Source organism: Microtus pennsylvanicus, chromosome 13 (assembly GCF_037038515.1).
Source record: "Microtus pennsylvanicus isolate mMicPen1 chromosome 13, mMicPen1.hap1, whole genome shotgun sequence".
Lineage (NCBI taxonomy): Eukaryota > Metazoa > Chordata > Mammalia > Rodentia > Cricetidae > Microtus > Microtus pennsylvanicus.
The window spans coordinates 65,818,695-65,839,414 of NC_134591.1; the positions used below are offsets into that span (position 1 = coordinate 65,818,695).

At 49.3% G+C, this 20,720-nt stretch overlaps 1 protein-coding gene and 1 non-coding gene across 2 annotated transcripts in view; one reads left to right on the top strand and one right to left on the bottom strand.

Annotated features, from left to right (window-relative positions):
- Positions 1–4,181: 4,181 nt before the first annotated feature.
- LOC142834516 (small nucleolar RNA SNORA42/SNORA80 family) lies at positions 4,182–4,309 on the bottom strand. Its single transcript, XR_012907607.1, has one exon. It is a non-coding gene; the product is annotated as a small nucleolar RNA SNORA42/SNORA80 family (small nucleolar RNA).
- An 8,553-nt stretch (positions 4,310–12,862) lies between these two features.
- The window catches only part of Pafah2 (platelet activating factor acetylhydrolase 2), a 33,393-nt gene continuing 25,535 nt past the window's right edge, over positions 12,863–20,720 (top strand). The window contains exons 1-3 of the mRNA XM_075945084.1: positions 12,863–13,059; positions 18,573–18,707; positions 19,876–20,026. Of these exons, the coding sequence (XP_075801199.1) occupies positions 12,949–13,059; positions 18,573–18,707; positions 19,876–20,026 (397 nt within the window). The 5' untranslated portion in view covers positions 12,863–12,948. The remainder of the gene's footprint in view (positions 13,060–18,572; positions 18,708–19,875; positions 20,027–20,720) is intronic.

A 20,720-nucleotide genomic window follows, 5' to 3' on the forward strand; every position in this document is an offset into this window, starting at 1 on the left:
GCTGTTAGAGGAGAGACCAGTATTAGGGTCCAGGGACCCAGGGGCAGAGAAACCCTCTAAGGAGTAATATTGACCTTAAGACTGGAAAGGAAGCAATACTGTTTGCGGTTTTGTTTTGCTTTGTTTGGGCTGCACTGGATTGGAACCTTGGGGCTTCCTTAAGCGAAGTAACTGCTCTCCCACTGAAGTTACCTCCCAGCTACAGAGCAGGTTTGGTTTGGTTTGGAGGCTGGCCTTGAACACGCTTTGGGGTCAAGAAAGACCTTGCCTTGCCCTCCCCAGTGCTGGGATTACAGGTGTGGGACCACTGTACCAGGTTTATATGGTGTCCCAACTAACCCAGGGCTTTGTGTGTGCTACACTAGTGTGCTATTGAAGAGACAAGACTAAAGCCATTTTAAACCCAGGCCCCGTCTTTATGAGAGTCTAACCTAGCAGCACCCCACCCCAGGCACCCTACCCCAGGAACCTGGAAATTCAGAGAAAAATCTCAGCCATAACACTACCAACTGAGCCACCTTTCCAGCTTCCAAATACGTTTTTTGAGAAAAATCCCTGTCACTGTGAGGGAGTAAGGAAATGGTCACCTCATTCCACAGTTATTTAGTGAGCCTCCTCCTGTGGGCCAGGCAGCCCCTCAGGGCAGCAGGTAGCTGGAAACGTCCTAGCCTCAAGGAGGCTTCTTTGCAGCACGGAAGCAGAAGACTTCGATGAAAATCTTCCAAAGTGTTGGAAAAGGGGAGGAGTGGCGATGTCAGGGGACTCCCCTTGGCTCCAGACACAGGGACAGAGAGGGCACAGGTTCAGAGGCAGGCTAGTAGCTGTGTGGCTTGTTTTCCCAGCACCGCACAGACTCAGGCTAGATGGGGCGACCTGCTGGGTTAAGCTTAGAGCAGGTGAGCCGCAAAGGTGGCCTGGACCTGGGCGACAAGGTTAGAAAGGGCAGAGTCTGTGCATTCTGGAGGTGGTTTGGCCACGGAAGAGAAGAAGCTCACGGATGAGCTAAGTGTGCCTTTGGCTGCAGCACCAGCGTCCTCCGTGGAGTCAGGAAAGCTGGCTGTTGTGTAAGGGTAGAAAGGCAGTCGGGTCTGGTGCGCCCCCTCCCTGCAGCTCTGAGGCAGTGAATTCCAACAAAGGCTCTGAACAGGGAAGGAGAAGCAGAATGAGAAAGATGGGTGACCGAGGCGTAGGCTTGAGGACTCCGAAATTGTTCAACAGTTTCCTGTGAGATTGACACATTCTATCCAGAGGGGAATCCCCGTAAGCGGGAAGATAAACAGCTCAAACTAGGTTCAGGACGTCCGTGAAACTGACCCCACCCCCATCCCCAGTAAGTAAAAAAGCTCAGATAAGTCAACCTGAAAGAAAGCTGTGGAAGAGCGTTAGACCAGTGGTGTCCCTTGAAAGGGACACCTTCCAACCCGCAACCTGTTGAGCTGCTTGTGGGCCCTGCGTCATGCTGTTCCCAGCTTCTGAGAGCTGCCAGGTACTGGGGTGGGCCTTGGTGAGGCAGCTGTCTTTGAGTCATTTCTACTCCGAGTAACCCCTCACCTGTATTCCTGTACATAATCTCAATAAAAACTCATTGGTTCATCAAGTTGAACTTTGGTTGTATCCGTACTTTGGTCTGTTTGGGGGCTCCCTATCCCCAGGAAAAGTTTAGTCACACAACAGGAATACTCTGGTCATGCTTTGACTGCCACGGTACCCCCGTCCCTGGGCTCATGGCTGGGTCATGCTGGAAGTGTGTTCCTTTTGCGTTGCAGCACACACACACACACACACACACACACACACACACACACACACACAACCTCTTCACCTTCATTCCTGCAGGGGAGTTTCTCGGGCCAGCAGGGCCTGGGCTTGTCTAAACCAATTCCCCACGCTTGCTTGCAGGCTTGGGTGGAGGCAGAGAAGAGGGACTGTCCTAAGCTCATCCTGAAAACAGACTTCTGGGCTGTGCCAAGGGCTCCTGGGGCATCTGTGGGACTTCATCAAAGCCACTAGAAGACCCGTGTCCTGCAGCTGGGTGCTGTTCTACAGGGTGGCGTGGCCACAGGAAGGTGAGGACACAGTGAGGTGCGTGCAAGGACTGGGTTCAGCGTGGGGGAGGTGAGGCTCCTTTTTTCTGTGATCTTGAGGACTATCCAGTGCCCCTGGACCTCTAAGCAGAGTGGTTTTTGCCTCACAGCCCTGGTGGTTCTGCCTCCCAGCCAGGGGACAGCTGTTGCCTCCTGCCTGAGGCACACGGCACAGAGAATGGGAGCTAAGGCCACCTCCATGGAGTTTGGTCTGAATTACTCCCTTCCTCCCTCCTCTTCTGTTTCTTCAGAAGGACTGGCTACATCCTTCTGAGAGGAAGGCCCCAAACGTGAATGAACACTGTGGTTAACAGTACAGCCCAAGTTTCCCCATAAACTCCACCCTCCTGGGCAAGTGACCTTTCTGTGCCTCTGTTTTCTCTACTGCATGATGGGAATGCTCAGGATAGCTGCTTCCCAAAGAGGCAGGTGAGGTATTGAGCATGCAATAGTCTGCAAACCATGCCTGTCAGGCGCCAAACAAATAGCACCCCAGGGGCTGGGAGTGCGGCTCCGTGATAGAGCACTTGCCTCCTTTGCCCAAGGACATGGGTTCGATCTCTAGCAGGACTGGTTAGGTCCTCCCACCCCACCCCACCAGACACAAGCTGGACTCCAGTGGTTCTCAACCTTTCTAATGCTGCGACCCTTTAATACAGTTCCATATGTTGTGGTGGCCGCCAACCATAAAATTGTTTTCGTTGCCGCTTCACAACTGTAATTTTTCTACTGTTATTAATCATAATTTAAATATCAGCTTCTTGGGGGATTGTAGGTGGAGGCTGCTCATTTGTTTCCTGGCTGCCTAGACCGGAAATAATCACACAGAAACTGTATTAATTACAATACTGTTTGGCCAACGACTCTAGCATACTTCTAGCTAACTCTTACATCTTGAATTAACCCGTTTCTATTAGTCTATGTATCACCACTAGGCTGTGACTTACCGGTGCCGGCATGTTACTCCTTCGGCAGCTACATGGTGTCTCCCTGACTCTGTCTTCTTTTCTCCTCTATCTCTGCTTAGAATTCCCATCTCGCTCTATTCTGCGCTGCCATAGGCCCAAAGCCAATTCTTTATTAACCAAGGGTAATAAAACATATTCATAGCATACAGAGGGGAAATCCCACATCACCTCCCTTTTTCTGTCCTAAATGAAAAGAAAGGTTTTAACTTTAACATAGTAAAATTACATATAACAAAACAGGTACCAAGCAAGAATTATAGTTACAATATTTAGTTCATTTCCACTTGACAAATTAAGGAAAATATAATTTATCCTATCTTCATGAGTCTAAAGTTTTATATCTAATTTATCCTTTATCTTAACTAAGGAAAACTATACGTATCTTTCTTTAACTCTTCAAAGATTCTAGAAGGATATAATATTACCCAAATTAACAGGAAGTGCATTCTAAGCAACTTCCAAAACTCTAGAATTAACAGAGACATCTTGCTGCCTGGACAGTCGTCCAAAGTTCTTCTATAACATTGGAGAAACCATCTTCAGCCTACAGACCCATAGTATCTGGCAGACTTTTCCATGAAGTAGGAAATTTCAAAGACAGTTCTGCCTATATTGGCAGTTTGTTAGTCACTTTTTTCTGTGTCCTGCAGGATGCCTTGCAGACTCTTTCATGAAGCAGAAACCTTGAAGGACTGTCTCACCTTCGTTAGGCAAGTATAGCAGTCATTTCTCTGTGGGTTCTGCTTGTCCAGTTTATACAGCATACTGTCAAGCAGTCCAGGCAAGAGCAGTTTCTTGCCCAAATGACTAGCCTTGTCACATTAAAGGCAAATTCCATAATGAGTTTTTTCAATACCCATCAACCTCTCTGAAGTAATTGGTGCTGCCAGAAGCAGATATGTCTCACTATCATGAAAAGTCCTAAGTTCTTAAAACATTTTAAATGCCATATTCTGTATGTCTTTGAAAGATTTCAAGAATATCTATCTGAAATATAGCTCTGTATATCTAGAAAACCTAACATGACTACAAGCTTGACTATTATAGATGCCTATCTATTAACCTCTATTTCTTAATTATACATTACATTTTTAAATTTTTTTTTCTTTTTTCTTTTTTCCCCCCTTCTTACTGTGTGACCCACTTCAGTAGCCTACAGGCAGAGGCCAGGCAATGGTTCGGGGCTGCAGATTGCTCTAGCACGGGACATTATGACAGACCCAGGGAAACGGGCCTGCCATAAATCCAAACCCATGCACTATACATTACATTTTTAAATGTGCTGCACAAACACAATACCTTAATCAAGAGCAGAAATGTACATATAACAAAATTGACCTAAAATTTGTATCAATAAACCAAGATCCATACCAATGCAAAGTATTCATCTCTATAGCATATCTTCCTTTAAATGTAAACAAACACAAACAATCATGTAGGGAATTTGGGTGTTGTTCTCTAGACTACTTCCTGCTGATTGGGGGGCACTGTTAAATCAGGTCTTTTATGGTGTATCCTGTGTGGTAGGTCCATCTCAGCCAGCAGTCCTGAAGCTGTCATGGATGTTGGACCATCTGGGCTGTTGCTTCAGGGGGTCTTGTTTGATCAAGCCACATTAGCCCGTAAGGAATCCACAGCTTTATGTCCTCTGTGGAAACAAAAACAGAACCTCTTTTCCAAAGCAACGTATCCTTAGACCCAAATTTTGAAGCCAAGATACCTTTAAAATATATATGTTAGTTTAGCTTAGGAGCCCATACAATGAAATGTTTCTCTGAACTTAGCTCATTCACAGTCAAAAAATTCAAAGAAAACACAATAATATACATAATCCAGACTCTCTGTGTATTTTTTATGTTTATGTAGTTTATTTTTCTTTACTCCTTTAATCTATGACTATCTGTATTCTTTATATTACTTTTACTGTCTCTTTAAAGACTTTGTTTTATTTTTTTAAATCATTTACTTTATTTTTATAACTATTTTTTATCTCTCTCTCTCAAGCCTATGTACATTTTTAAACACACTGTGACCCATTTAGAGGTTTATTTTTATCTGAATCTGTCTTTATTGCGTATATGTAATCATTTTCTGATCAGGTACACTTTTTTTTTAATGCTAAGAGGGTGTGGCTAGGACCAATTCCATGGCCCTATCTTTGGCTCTGCCCAGTCCAACATGGCAGAGGTATGTTCACTGCCTCTGAGAGCCGTGCTCACTGCCCCAGATCCAGGGTCATAGAGGATCTATATTGCTATGAAACAATTTGTAACACACTGCTCACAGACCCCATTTAAGTGCTTGGCCTCTTGAAAGAGCCAGAGCTTATGCAACTAGCACAAACCAGGAAGCCCTCCCCTAAAGAAGCCTTGCAGCCTTTGCTGCCATGCCTGATTCAGGAAGACCTCTCTCAAAGGAGGCATACTTTGGCCTGCAGCCAGCAACAGAGTCCATCCCCCCCCCAAAATGCGGCTACCAAAAAGCTGCGCTAAACTGCTAAACTCAGAATTGCTTTTCAAGTTTTCTCAGGTTTTATGTGGATGTAGTCAGCCCACATTGGTACTCCAATTTGTAAATGGAGGCTGCTTGTTTGCTTTCTGGCCACCCAGACCTGAATAATAACACAGAAACTATTTTAATTCAAACACTGCTTGGTCTATTAGCTCAGGCTTCTTATTAACTAACTCTTCCATCTTAAATTAACCTATTCTTATTATTTTATATTTTACCACGAGGCTCATAGTTTACCTGTAAGGTCCTGGCAGACATCTTTCTCCTCTGGTGCCTATATGGCGTCTCTCTGACTCTGCCTTCTTTCTCCCAGAGTTCAGTCTAGTTTTCCCACCTAGCTTTATTCTGCCCTGCTATAGGCTGAAGCAACTTCTTTATTAACCAATGATAATAAAACATATTTACAGCATACAGAGGGGAATCTCACATCATAAGATGAACTTCTGTTATTCAGAGAAAACTGGATGTGGTGAGCAGAACTGTAATCCCAGCTCCACACCCAGGAACAGGAGATGGGAGGGTTGCTATGAGTCCAAAGCTAGCCTGGGCTAATATACATAGTTCTAAGCCAGCCCGGCATTCACAGACCCTGTCTCTAAATTTATTAATTAAAAATTTTAAAGCCAGAGGCCATTAAGGACAACAGGCATTACACACAAGCCAGCATCCACACCTCGGGCTGCAGGATGAGTTTTGAGGTCTGGCCTGTCCCATGGGACAGAGTTCTTTGAAATGGCAGGATTGGCCAAACTGAGTAAATAAATTCCAAAGCTTGAGCCTGAAGTTATTTTATTCTCCTGCCTGTTCCTCTGAAATAGACTCTCTGGAGACTTCTGAAGCTGGGGCTCCCTCAAGGGAGTTTGTGGACTTTCTCAGAATAGTCCACACCCAGACACTGCCATGTCAGCTCTGACCACCTAGGGATTAATCAGCAGAGCCACCCGGCTGTTACCCAGCAAGCAAGCAGGGTGCTTCAAACCCAGGTGATCAACAGCAGTGGCTAGAGGATCTATTTATCCTCCTCTCCGTCCCCAGGGATGGCTGCCTGGCACCGTGAACTCTGCCAGCTTTCTGTGGGCGCCTTGAGGAGAAAGCCCACAGAGAACTGGGATGGGGGGTGGGGGAAGAAGCAGGTCCAGAAGTGAGCCCTGAGGAGAAGACAGAGAGGCCTCAGACTCATTTCTCTCTGAATCTTGGCTCACCTCAGCATATTAGAGATCGATGCGGTTATAACTGATGCAGACTGTGCAAGGGCTGGTCCCAGACAGGTACAAGCTCATCTAATCCTCATAACTACCAGAAGAACCAGGCCTTCTATCTGGGCTTCCAGATGAGGGGAGGGAGATGAGGAGAAGCAAGATTGCTCTTCAGGGTTGCCTAGCTGTGGGGGAGCTAAAGCTGGCACCTAGGGCGTGAGCTCTGCCAAACTTTCTACTTTCTCAGTGGACACAGCAGCAGCGTTTACAGAGTCCCTGCTATGGGCCAGGCGGTTACGGGAACCCTGTCGCTGGTCCGCTAGTCAATGAAAAGGAGCAGTTTGGTCCAAAGGGCGGAATAGAAGACACAAAAGAGAAGACGGAACCCAGGTCTGCCCCTCTGGGACAAGGAGGGTGAGCAGAGCAATGGCAAAGCAGCTGGTGACCCGTTTCGGATTCCCCGTTCTTTCTTGTGATTTCTGTGCACGAATTTTGCTTGATAATAAATGGTACAGCAATCCTCTGGCTCCCTTCATCGCCGGTATTGTGCTGAATACTTTTCGTCTGTCTTGAGTCTTGGAGGTACCCTTTCCTCAAACACTCTTTACCAAGTCACCGACATCAGACGTGTGGTTGTGAGGCTGTGCAGTACACAACAGGTCTGGGGTGTGGGGGAAACACACGTGTCTATTCCAGACTGAGACAGGATGGGCCTCTTGTCACGTACATGACACCGTTACTTGTTATGTGCATAACACCGTCACTTGTCATGTATGTGACACCATCTCAGGCTGCTCATATAGCTCTTCCAATGCCACTTCCAAACAAGCCCTAAAGCCAAGCTCTCATCTCCCCACCCTACCCCAGTTCAGCTGCCACCATTCGACAGCAAGATCAGGTGCTGGGCTCTGGGCTCTGTTCTCCCTTCCCTCCGCAGCAGCCCTGACCCCAGCTTTGCCTGGCTCCTTACCAAGGCTCTCTTTGTTAAGGAAGGGTAAGCAGCTGGCCCTGGAGTGGCATAGACTTTCCAAAGGCTCAGAGGCCACCCCTACCGCCTCTTCAGTTGGCTCACCCACAGGGGCAGTGTTCCGCTCTAACCACCAGGACCAGCTACCAACTTTCTAGTCCCTGTGCCTCTTGAAACGGTGCAAATAGGTCAGGCCTTACCCATCTCCAGCACCTCCCTCCTGTTCCCAAGGAGACCACACTAGAGAATCTTGCCTCCTGACTGCTGAAGCAGTTCTCTGGGTGCCCTCCCGGGCCATGACGTTCACCCTTCTCTGGAGATCTGTAAGAAGTTCTTTTAGTGGAAGATGCCTTGGTCTGTGGCCTTGCTCAAGTTAAGCAATAGTGTAGCCATTATTTATATTTTCCGTGCGTATGTGGTTATAAGCCTAGCTACGTGTGGGCACTCCTGTGTTCACATGTATGTGGAGACCCAAGGTTGACACTGGGTGTCTTCCTCAGCGACTCTTTACTTTATTCACTGAGGCAAGGCCTCTCAATCGTACCCAGAGCTAACCTGTCTGGCTAGTCTAGCTATCCAGCTTGCTCCGGTTTTCTGTCTCTTCCTGGAGTTGCAGGTGGGCTGCCACACCCCGCCGGTATTTACAGACTTAGGTAGCAAGCTCTTCATCCACGGAGCCATCTCCCCAGCAGCCCCCGTAGCCAATATTTTAAAGCCAACCCCCAGCAGCTTCCATCAGACTTAGAATAAAATCCACCCAAACTGGGTATGATGGCACACACCTATGATCCACACACGGGTTGCTGAGGCAGGAGAATTACTATGAGTCCAAGGCTAGCCTGGGTTTCTCTCAAGGCTGTCTTAGGCTACTCTTCTCATCCCTGTGACAGAATAGCAGACTAAAGAGACTTAATGAAGGAACGCTTTGTTATGACTCACATGGGGAGGAGGCCACTTCACTACTGCATGCACTCTCATGGGGGTGGGGGAACACCGAGGAGCACCGTGGGGGCGGGCAGGAGAGATGAGGGTGCCGAAGCGATGAGAGCAGTGTGAAATTGTAAGAAAGCAGAGAGGAGACCAGGTGCGTGCCTGCCAGGGACTAGCAGTTGCTGCATGTGGAAGAGGAACGGACCTCGCTGGCAGGAGGACATTGGTCCACACATGGGAAGCGTTCAGGGCTTTGGACAAGGGCTGCTACCTTTGTGTCAAAGCGGCCCCAGAGGGTAAATAAGGACTAATGGCTTGCTTGGTAATCTCTCTGCTCCCAACCTGTTCGGCATCTCTCCCCATCCCTAAACACATGAGAGTTTCGTGCCTCCAGGCCTCCTTAGGCTTGGCAGGAAGGCAAGCCTCTGCCAGGCTTTTGATGGCATCCTTGATAACAGGGCTGGGAGCCAGAAAGAGAAGCCAGGAGTGGGAATCGGGCCCTGCCTTGGCCTCTGGCATCTCTGAACTGGCTCTGTCTTCACCAGCCAATTCTGGTGAGAGATTCTGGGAAGCAGGATGTTGCTGAGGCCAAGTAAACTCTCAAAGGCCTGGAAGGAGTCAGGAAGCAAAGTGCAGGATGCCCTGCCTGCCCAGCTTCTCTCTGCCTTGTAGAAAAGGTCTCTGATTGCTCTTCTTCAGGGCTCTGTGGTCCTTGCTACTCCCAGCCAGGGCTCTGGTGATCAACATTTACGATGTTGCTCTCCCCAAACCCTGGGATGATGGTGGGAGGGAAGTTCTCTCTCTGGTGGTCCGGAGGGGACTGGCTTTAAGCTGCAGAGGCAATCTTTCCGGCTATTGGAATTGTTCTACAAACAATGCGGGTTGGGGTGCTGCACCGTGAAGATGACTCCGGTTCAGAGCCCTCAGTGGCCCCAGGTTGGGCTCCCAGAGCCTACAGATCACAAAGGCCTGTAACTCCAGTTTCAGGGGATCTGACGCCCTCTTCTGGACACTGTAGGTACAAAGCACTCACGTGGTGCACTTTACATACCTGCAGCCAAAACACCCCGTGCACATAAAATAAAATAAATCTTTTTAAAAATTGGAGGAACCAGGGAGATGAGTCAAAGGGGAAGCCCACTTGCTATATAAGCATGAGAACCTGCATCTGACTCCCCAGCACCCATGTAAAAAGCTGGGCATGGTTGATTTTCCTAAAACCCCAACATAGGTGGACAGAGACGGACGAATCCGAGGCGTTCACTGGCAGGTCAGCCTAGCCCAAAGAGTGAGCTTCTAGTGAGTAAGAGACCTTGTCTAAGGCAATCAGGTGGGGAGTGACAGAGTAACACACCCAACATTCTGCCCTGGTGTCCATATGCATGCACACACATTCACAAACATGCACTGTACACACACACACACACACACACACTCACACACACACACACACACTCACACACATGCTCACATACAGTTTTGAACTGTACATTTAAGATTAGATGTTTAGTGGACAGGAGAGAGGGCTCAGAGATTAAATACACTGTTTTTCCAGAGGACCTAGGCTCTACTTCCAGCACCCACATGGTAGCTCACAACCATCTTTAGTTCCAGCTCCAGGGGATCTAATACTCTCTTCTGGCTTCCATAGGTATGTGTATATATATATATATATATATATATATATATATATATATATATATGTAGTTCACATACATACACTGAAAACACTCATTAAGATAAAAGTAAATCTTTCAAAAATATTTTAAAAACTTAGAGTGTTTAGGCTGGGCATGGTGTCACGTGTCAGTGATCCCAGCCCTTGAGAGACAGAAGGAAGAGGAAGGTATGTTTGAAGCTAGCCTGGGCTACATGGTAAAACCCTCCTCTCAAAAAGCAAAAGAAAATTAATGCTGTTTGTTACGTACTAATTTCATCTTGATTTTAGAAAGCAGGGTCTTAATTCAGCAGGGAGGAGGAATAGGGAATCCAAAGTTGTTCATCCAAATACCAGTGAAATCTGGTGTGAGTGATTGGGGCTGACAAGACCATGGACACCAGAATGAACAGCGGCTCTCAGCTTATTCAGGAAGCATAGAGCGGGGTCTGTATTCTTAGCCACACTCTTCTGTTACATCGCTCATCAGAAAGTACATAGTGGGCAAGTTACCAATCTGTTGATGTTTGCCTTCTTTCTTGTTAGACAGCGAGCAGCTTTGTGTATGTTCCCAATCAGATCTCCTTCAACCTGGCTTAGGCACAGGGGAAAGGTCGGCATGGTAGCTGCCTCGAAGGAAATCCTACAGTATTGGAGGTCAGCATGCCTGACTGGAGAGTAGACGGTGGAACTACAACCTCTCCAGCCCCTCCTCTCATGACCAGGGGACCCTGTGTTGTCGTAAGTGTTCTGGACCAGCCTGCTCTAGTCCACAGGGGTTTTTTGGGGGGGAGGGGAGGGATAGGGAGATCCACCTGTCTCTGCCTCCTGAGTGCTGGATTAAAAGCAGCTCCAGCACCGCTCAGCTCACCCTAAAATGTTTATATTCTGCCACTGCCACCAACCACAGCTCTAATTGAATCTTGGGCTTAATGTAGTGTTGTTATCTCTCTTCTAATGACCTTATCATGGCTCCTGGAGGGATGGTGGTGGTGATATGTTTCAGGAGGAGAAATGAACCTTGAGAAACGTAAAGCAGAATTCGAGACACTGGTGACTTGCTGGGACATGGAGATGACATATGTAGGACCATTGACCTCCAGGAGCTGTTTGTTGGTGTATGTCTTTAATCCCAGCACTGGGTGGGGAGGGGGTAGAGGCAGGTAGTTCAAGACCAGCCTGGTCTACAGAGTATGTTCCAGGACAGCTATGGCTACACAGAGAAACCCTGTCTCAAACAAACAAACAAAGAGTCTTCATCCTGGTTGATGTCATAAGGTGAAGATAAAGACACCCAGCCAGGAGTCTGTAATTGTTCCATTGACTGAGAAGAAGCAGAGGTTGGGACCGTGGGAGTCATCAAAGTGTCTTAGAGAGTGAACCTTAGAAACAGGACAGGAAGGCCCACTAGGCAGGGCAGGGCAGGGCACTTCAAGATACAACAATACCTGGACAAGCTAAAGAGCAGAGGGAGCCATGAGGACTCAAGGCAACTTAGGGTGCCACGGCATCTCAGGGTGCTCACAGACGGGGTTGGGCAGGGTAGGGGACCGGAACTCTTAGCAAGATAAAATGAACAACACCGTGGTGGATTTGGACCACTTAAATGCCAAGGTAAGAAATTGGGGCCTCATTCAGTAGGTTGTAGAGAACTGTTGGGTATGTGTGAGAGAGCTGTTGAGTATGTGTCGCGATGGTGGGACTTTGACAGTCTTACTATATGATCTAGGCCTGGTCTCTGTGTCCTGAACACCGGGGCTACAGATATGTACCCTATGGTTGAGCTTCATGGATGATCCGGTTTTTGTTCGCATTTATTGCTGGACATTCCAGCCCTCACGTCCTGGGACTCTGTAAGACTGAACTCAGTTACATCTCATCTGAAATCTCCACACTCCTGAACTAAGTCCTTCCTTTTCTCCTCTTCCTTTAAGCATCTTGAGACTCGGTTCCCTTTCTCCTAGCTTGGGCGGGTGTTTTTCAAGGTTCCCACACTCGCTCTGATTCTCCCACCCTTCTCTGGATTCTGCTAGATGGTAAATTCTGTTGATCCTCGGGACAGTATCTTGTTCATCCATGTGTCTCCAAAAACCCAGCACGGGCACGCAAATGGGGGTGAATCGAAGAAGGAGGGTTGAGATGTGGACTCCCGGATCTCTCGGGCTCCTCCCTGTGCTCGGCTAAGTGGGTCCTCTGAGAACAATGGAAAATCTCAGGTGTCAACAGGGGTGTTTGACAGCCAGAGACATACCTTCAAGTTAAACAATCAGTCTCATATTTTCACAGGAAACAACCTGTCTACAGGAACAAATCTCCGTCTCCACATCTTCCTGAGAACAAAGTGAAGCCAGGTGTATTTCCAGGCACGCCTGGGAACTATGTGAGTGCCAGTGAGGCGGAGGGTTACTTTCCAGTACTATAACCCTCCGCTTGAGCCGTGTCACCTCTGCTGCTGCTCCGCAGACCACCAGGGGGAGCAATCTCACCGTATCTCTGGCCTTGGCAGGTTTCATGCATTCCAGGGTGTAGTCAGGAACTCTGGGAATTGTAGTCCTGGGATGGCAAGGCGGTCTATCGCGTGCTCCTCGGGACTTGTAGTTTAACTCTTAGGAGCAGAACATAGGTTGAAACTCTCATGCTGAATGAATGGAACTACTACTCCCAGAGGGCCACGGGCTCTAGGGCGGTGTCGGGTTTCCGTCGAGCAATCCTTCTAAGATTGCCTCAGAGTGACCAGCTTGACTGGGTAAGTTTGATTGACGAAAGCTCCAATTTTCTACTGAGCTATTCAAAGACCTTTCCATATTCCAGCCTGGGGCCTTCTTGTCTTTCAGTCTCAGAACCTGCCCGCTAATCTTTGCTCTTCATTGTTTCCTATTCAGACAAGTCCCGTCAGAATCCACCCCGCACCTAAGCCCTCCTAGGGTCACCGCGGACTGCCACTCCCACGTCCCGAGATTCCCACCTTGACCCTCACGTCCCTGAGCGCCGGCTGCTTTGTGTCCTCCACGCTGCGCTCCACTCCTCTTTGTCCTGTTTGTCTTGCGGGTGGAAGAAGATTGCCAAATTCTTCCTCCCGGTGCTGTGAACTTGAAGTGCAGCAGGGGACTCTCTCACCCGCCGCGACCTTGGGCGAATCGCACTGGCTCTCTGGGACTCATTTCCTTCTTCTGTTTTCCAGTGTGTGAAAGTGCTTTGTAAACTGCACGTCCTCCACAAACAACAGAGGTTCTCTTTGTGCCATTTGTTGGTGCCCTAGAACATTCTTATCAGGACAGCCTTTCTGGTTTTGCCGCCTTGTTGCTCAATCCTGTCCCTTGAGATCTTGATGTCTTCATCTATGACCGGGTTATTTCTTCACTTCCTCCAGAGACCAAAGCTCAGACAGGCCCCGAGCCCATGACCCTAGAGAGCTTTGTCTGAAAGGAAGCCCAAGAGGGGTGCTTATTCTTGGAATAGTTAGTGATGTAAAGTCCACGGGGCTGGCAGAGGGACAGAGCTGCTCGCTGGAAGCAGAACTCCAGCAGGTCAACGCTGCAATGAAAGCCCCATCCCTTCCCTTTGGGCTCTTCTGGGCCTCTTTAGTGGTGGGTGTGTCTCAGGCATGGAAAACCTGGGAGAGAAGGATTCATTTTGCCGAAGGAACCTATGCCAGGAAAAATGGAAGGCCTCAGCTGGGTGTTTGAAAAGAGAACCACAGCCTTGCTAGTTAGTTGCTAATGTCTCATGAGTAATCACAGTGTACCAGGTCTTAGGCCGTATCAGTTTCCTTCTTGAAGGATCACATGTGATGTGTCCCTGTTTTCCATATAGGAAAGTTAGACTTGGAGCAGTCATAGAGTTAGAATAGTTAGAGCTGCCTCACGAAGCGATAGTATCTTCCCTGTGTCTTCAGTGTGCCACGCACTTTGCACACGTTAATCTTTGACCTTGTGAGTAGCTGTAGATAACAGGTTTAGAGTTAAGGCATCGGTTGAAGATTTCACAGATGTGGCTGGCTGGATTTTTCAGTGGATAAAGACACGGTCACACCTGATGACCCGAGTTCTATCCCAGGAATTCACATCATGGAAGGAGAGAACCAACTCCTGCAGGTTGTCCTCTGATCTCCACATGGGTTGCCATGGCACCCCTCCAATAGATAAATAAATGTTATATAATATATATATAATATTTAAATAAATAAGTAAATATGTATATGTATACACACACATATAGATAGGTAGCTCTCAACCAACTGGGAAGTAGCAGAGATGGAATTCAAAGTCACCAAAGCTTTTCTTTTCCTTCTGTAGCATAAGAACTTTATTCTTTTGATAAACATGACAGATTAAAAACTAACTGAACTGAATATAGTGGTACCTGCCTATTATCCTAGCACTTGAGGGGTGAACAGGGAAATCTTGAATTTGGGGCCAACTTGGGCTACCCAGAGAGACCCTGCCTCAGAACAACCGAGGAGAAGAATTGGAAGATTTTAAAGCCTAAAGATAACAGAGCGAGTTCTTGCTCCCTGGGGAGCAAAGAACTACAGGGAGAAAGCATGACTTTTTTTTGTTGTTTATTTTTTGAGACAGGGTTTCTTTATGTAGCTGTGACTGTCCTGGAACTCGCTCTGTAGGCCAGGCTGGCCTCAAACTCAGAGATCCGCCTGCCTCTGCCTCCTGAGCGCTGGGATTAAGGGTGTGCACTATCATCACCTGCTAAAGTTTGGTCTTTGCAGTGTGGAGTTTTCACGAAGGGGAAAGGCATACGTGTGTTAAAAATTAAATAGCACTTATTGGAGAAAGTAATTCTTTTAACAGTTAATTATTCGTGCGTGACTGGGCACCTGTGGACTGTGGTGAATGTGCGGGGCCAGCAGTCCGTCTCCTCTCCTTTCACAATGTACATTCTAGAAACTGAACACAGACCATTGGGCTGGGAGGCAGGCTCCTTTGCCTGCCTAGCCATCTTGCCTACATTAACCCGTGTGTTTCTGGGTGGCCATGGCGATTTGTGCGGTGAGATGGTGGTAAAGTCCACAGGGTACACTCAGGGTTTGTTGCGTGTGTGTGACCATGCGTGTCTGAATGACAGACCCTCTCTCAGAGATCCTCAAATCCTGTTGACCGGAAACACCTGGGACTTGAAAACATTAACTTGGAGCTGGGAGCGTAGCTTGTAGAGTGCTTTTTTTTCTTTTTTCTCCCTGAAAATGGAGGAAATACAGTTAGGGATTGCAGCGAGGTTGGGTAGTAAGTACATAAACCTCTGACATAGATTTCCCACGGATGTCATGGGAAGCAGGTCACTGAGACTGCTGGGCTAGACACTGCACCTCACAGCCTCTGTGGGGAGTCCGGGGGAGGGGGCTGTGCTCAGAGCTGACAGGAGGGAAGGCCAGATTTAGCCAACTTGTCCCAGCAGGCTAGGAGGAGATCTCTCTGGGCCTGGCTGAGGGAGAGGGCCCCAGCTAGGCACTGCTATGAATTGTGGAGCCGAGGTGAGCAATGGACACCCCTGACTGACTCCCTTGCCGTTTATGAGGAATAAGGCTGGATGTCTCTTCGTGGCAGTTTGCAAGTGAGATTGGCCTTTAGCCCCCATCTTGTCCTTGGGCATCAGTCGACACGAGCTTGGGGAACTCAGGCTGGTTTCCGTTTAGCCCCAGCCTGGTCAGTTGTCGTCTTTGGTTTTTATTTTTATTTCCAAGCAGAACTTAGCCCTCTCAGAAGCCTGCCAGCATCACCAGAGCTCTCTACACCCCCACCTCCGTGACTCTTTCCTGATGCTCACCCTAGGACTGATCTCAGCTGAGACCAAAATCCCCTTCCACAAACCCTGACCCCGCCTCACCTTCGCCTCCCTGCTGGCTCCCAGATCTGCACAGTTGCCAAACGCTATTGATTCTGCTCTTCTTGCCATCGACGAACGTAGCTAGATACTTGCTCCTGCCAGGTACCGTGCAAGGTACTTTAATTGCGTGGTTTCATTTATCTCCATAGCAACCACAGGACTGAGCCAAATCCCCTTATGCAGATACAGAATGAGGTTTAGAAAGATTAGGTTAAGATGCCCAAGCTAGATGGCAGAGGAGCTGGATTGCAGGCTTGGGTCATTCATGGAGGACTGCTTAGTTGCTAAGGCGCTTGTCTCACAGATGGGAGGACCTGAGTTCAGATCCTTAGGGCTCACATAAAAAAAAAAAGGCTGGTCGTGGTGGCACATGGCTATAACACCTGCACTCAGGAGACAGAGACAGGTGGATCTCTGAGTTCGAGGTTAGCCTGTGTACACAGCAGGTTCCAGGACATCCGGGCTACATAGAAAGACCCTGCCATTAAAGAAGCAGCAGCCAGGGGCCAGTGAGGTGGGGAGACACTTGCTGCTAAACATCTCTGGGACCCTCAAAATGGGAAAGAAACAACCCCTCCAGTTGTCCCCACGTATGTGCTGTTACGCATGCGTTTCCACACGTTAAGTAAATAAAGGTAATTTTAGAAACGAAAAACAAACCAGACTTGATGGTTCACTACAACCTCAGTGTTGCTGAAATGAGAACCAGCCAGGCAGATCCGGGAAGCCTGTGTGGCCAAGGTCTAGCTCAAGAGAGACCCTGCCTCAAAGGGTGGGAAGGGAAGCGCACGCGAGGTTGGCCTTTGACCTCTGCATGCCTGCAGCGTGCATGACACAGATGCATGGGAAGGTGTACACACAGCCCCCTTCGGCTCCTTGCAGCCAGCACTGGCTGCCCCGTGTCTCACAGGCCTTTGGCTAACACTTCCGTGTCTTTCCTGCCTCCCCCTGCTCTCTGCTCCCACGCTCAGGGGACACACGTAGTCTCTCCCTCTCCTCAGAACTGCAGTTGCATTTTGTCTCTCCTTTATGAGAGGATCTGCAGCAACTCCGCTGTCATGTGATCCACATGTGTCCTGTAGCTGCAGCCTTAGCTCTCCAGTGGGTGCCCCCAGTGGCAAAGGGGGAACCTTCCGGGACTCCTCCTCCTTCCCTGCAGCTGCACCGTCACTGCCGCCACAGAACTTAGCTCCCCTCCTCTTTGTGATAGTGCGGGTCTTCAAGTGTGCATCGGAAAGCCAAAAGGGGAAAACAGATAATAGAAAGAAAAACCATCTCCTCCCAACATCATTTCACAAGAGACTCTTTGGGGGCTCTCTGGGGTTTCCTTCTGGACCAGATGATTGGCAGTCAGGTGGTCTGTGTGTGGTGACGGTCAGGCTGGGACCTTGAGCAGCTCACTGAGTCTCTAAGGACCTTGGCTTGCTCAGTGATGCATGCGTGACTTTAGAGGTGGAGGCCAGGGGAGATTGCCAGGAGCCTTAGCGGCAGCCACCTCTGAGGTCTCTTCTTGCCCAGGCTTGCTCCGACTTGCACACTGATCCTCCCAGAAGAGGAATCAGAATAATGTCAAAACAAACCACGTGGGCTCAGGACCCTGCCCGTGCAGTTGGTTTTGGCTATCACGGATAGGAATCTAAACTTTGTTGCTTTAAACGGGATGGGTTATGGGTTAACCCCCCACCCCCACCCCGCTGGGGTAACGCTCTCTGCCCTGGTTCACTGTCTGTAAGTTTGGTCCTGATACCTCCTTTCTCAGAGAGGTGCTGAGAGGGTTAGATGAAGCTGTGTCTGTAAGGGGTACAGTACAGTGCTAACAGAGGAAGCAGTAGGAGACGCGAGGTCTCAGTGGGTGCTTTTAGCCTTAAAAGGACAATGTTGTCTGGGTGTGATCACTACAGCAGTTACTGCTGGGTGAACACGTGGTAGGTGTAGTGTCAGCATGTGTTAATCCTGAGGCAGGAGCTCGTGCGTCCCAGGCTGCCCTTGAACTCACGATTGGCTCAATGATGCCCCTGACCTAATCCTCCAGCCACCACTTCCCCAATGATGGGGTTATAGGTGTTTATTACCACAACTGTGTTATGCAGTGATAGGAATTGAAACCAGATGTCCTTGAAGGCTGGGCAAGCACTCTACCAACTGAACCATGCCCCCTGCCCTTGTGTTTGTAGGTTTTGAGGGAACTGAGGATTAGCTCATGGACACTTGCTCGCACGTGCACACACCGTCACAAAAACAGCAGCCACAAAGCCAGCCTGTAAATACTGGCAAATCGTGAGCGTAAATGATGCATTGAGTGGCCGACAGGAAGGTTGGGGTGATAAGGGCGCCAGGAAGTAGATAGGGTTGGCGCATGACCTAGAGAAGCAACAGCGAAGAAGAGACCAGCAAGAGGCTATTCTGTGTTCTGCTCTCCAGGCGGCAAGTTCAGGACGTGCAGGCTTTGATCCCGCTGGTGATGAGATGGGGACCGGACAGTCTGTGTGCTTCCCAGCCATCTCAGGACCCCACCATGTTGGCTGCACAGATGTGATGGAGGGTCGGAGTCCTGAGGTAGGTGTCCCAAGCTCCGTCCCTGCACTGCCCCACGATTCCCGCCCATGTGGGGTCTTCACCACTGTAGGTCCAAGCACGCAGTTCTGGGGGCCTGGGGTACAGGTGGGCTGGGCTTGGGTATCAGCCCTTAGGCCTCTTTTCCTGTCTTCCTGCCTTTCAAAAATTCTTCTTTCAGCTGGGCAGTGGTGGTGCACACCTTTAATCCCAGCACTCGGGAGGCAGAGGCAGGCGGATCTTTGTGAGTTCGAAGCCAGCCTGGTCTACAAGAGCTAGTTCCAGGACAGACTCCAAAGCTACACAGCAAAACCCTGTCTCGAAAAACCAAAAAACCAAATCAACCAACCAAACAAACAAAAACCTCTTCTTTCAAAATATTTGAACCTTCCCAGTTGACGGGGAAACTCAGTTCTTTCTCAGGCGAGTGTAGGTGGAGGGGTGGGGGCACAGGGGCCCTGCATACTGGTCTGATTCTGTGCCTTGGGTGGGAGGGTGGTGTCTCCTGCTTTCATCTCCTTCCCACCTTCTGAACCTCCTGCCAGTTTCTAGGCTTTTCTTTCTCTTTGTTTCCCCCTCTTCCTCCTCCTTTTTAAACATTTTTTTTTGAGACAAGTTTCTCATGTAACTCAGGCTGGCCTCCAACTGGAAATGTAGCCAAAGATGGCCCTAAATAAACCCCTGGTCCTCCCATCTCTGGGACTCCAGGCGTGTGCCACCAGGGCCCCACAGGTTCTTAGGTTTTTGTTCCTGATGGGTGGACTCTCCTCTGGCCTGTGGTAGACACCCACTTCCTGGTAACCTCTCTCCTGCTCCTTTCTGACCAAGCATCCTGCTGCCTCCTGAGAGGCAGCCTGGGAGAATGGCCTGGGTGACCTAATGTGCCACCCTGTTCAACCGAAGAGCAAATCCAGTTCCGCCGTTGGCACCAAGCCTGGGCCCACGAGCGCGTGATGTTTTGGCGCGGTGCCGTTCCGGGATGTATTTAAAATGCAGCCTGATAACTGGAAGAGCATAGGCTATATGTTCTTCATGCTCACAACAAATCGTCTCTGGGTTTGAGGAAGCCTTTGATTCTCTACGTTGCAGTCCAGCCTGGCTGGTGCTGGCTCCTGCTGACTCCCAGTGTCTAGGCTTCTTGGCCCAGTAGCTGCTCTCTTCTTTTCCCCAGGGGAGCTTCTTCCGACTCTTCTACCCCTGCCAAGCATCAGAGAAGTACGAGCAGCCCCTGTGGATTCCCCGCTATGAGTACTGCTTGGGCCTGGCTGACTATCTGCAGTATAACAAGCGCTGGGTGGGGTCTCTGTTCAACCTGGGCATCGGTAAGGCTGCCTGGCCCGGGCCCTTCCCAGTGGCCTGTTTCTGTCCCCAGGAGAAACCTAGGCAGACACAGTCATTTTAAGCTTGTACAGTCCAGTCCTTGGTATGGAGAGATGGGAGAGATTTGAATGTGTGAGAATTTGGGTCATCGCTTCCAATCCAGGCTTTGTAATGTACTGGCAGGGGGCCTTAGGCAAGTCCCTTACCCTGCTCACCTGCCAGGCTTTGTAGAGCTGTGGGGCCAGGTATGGGAAGAGCCTTTAGTGCAGCGTTTGGAGTGTCAGGTGGGGGCGTGGCTGCGATTCCTAAATCTAGCACGCATTCCTACCTGCTCTATAGATCACAGGGCCTCATACATGCTAGGTCCGTGCCCTACCACTGCCCCACATCCCACCAGTCCTGTGCTCCGCTGCCACCCCAGCAGCTATAGCAGACAGTCTTGGTCCCCAGGGAGCATCGCCACCCCTGCAGCATGCCCTCTGGGCCACTCTGCCTCCTTCATCCCAAGTCCCCAGCCCAGGTGTCCCCATGATCCGGGCATCCCGCACATCTGCCCCAGACTTCTTCAGTACTGCCTCTGTGGATTTTTTTCCCCTGGTGAGAGGAGGACCACAAATGCCCACCCCTGCCTGTACTCAGGCTGCCCCTGGGATTGTAGTTCCGGGCAGCCAGAGATGCTACAGCCTATGTCTCTGC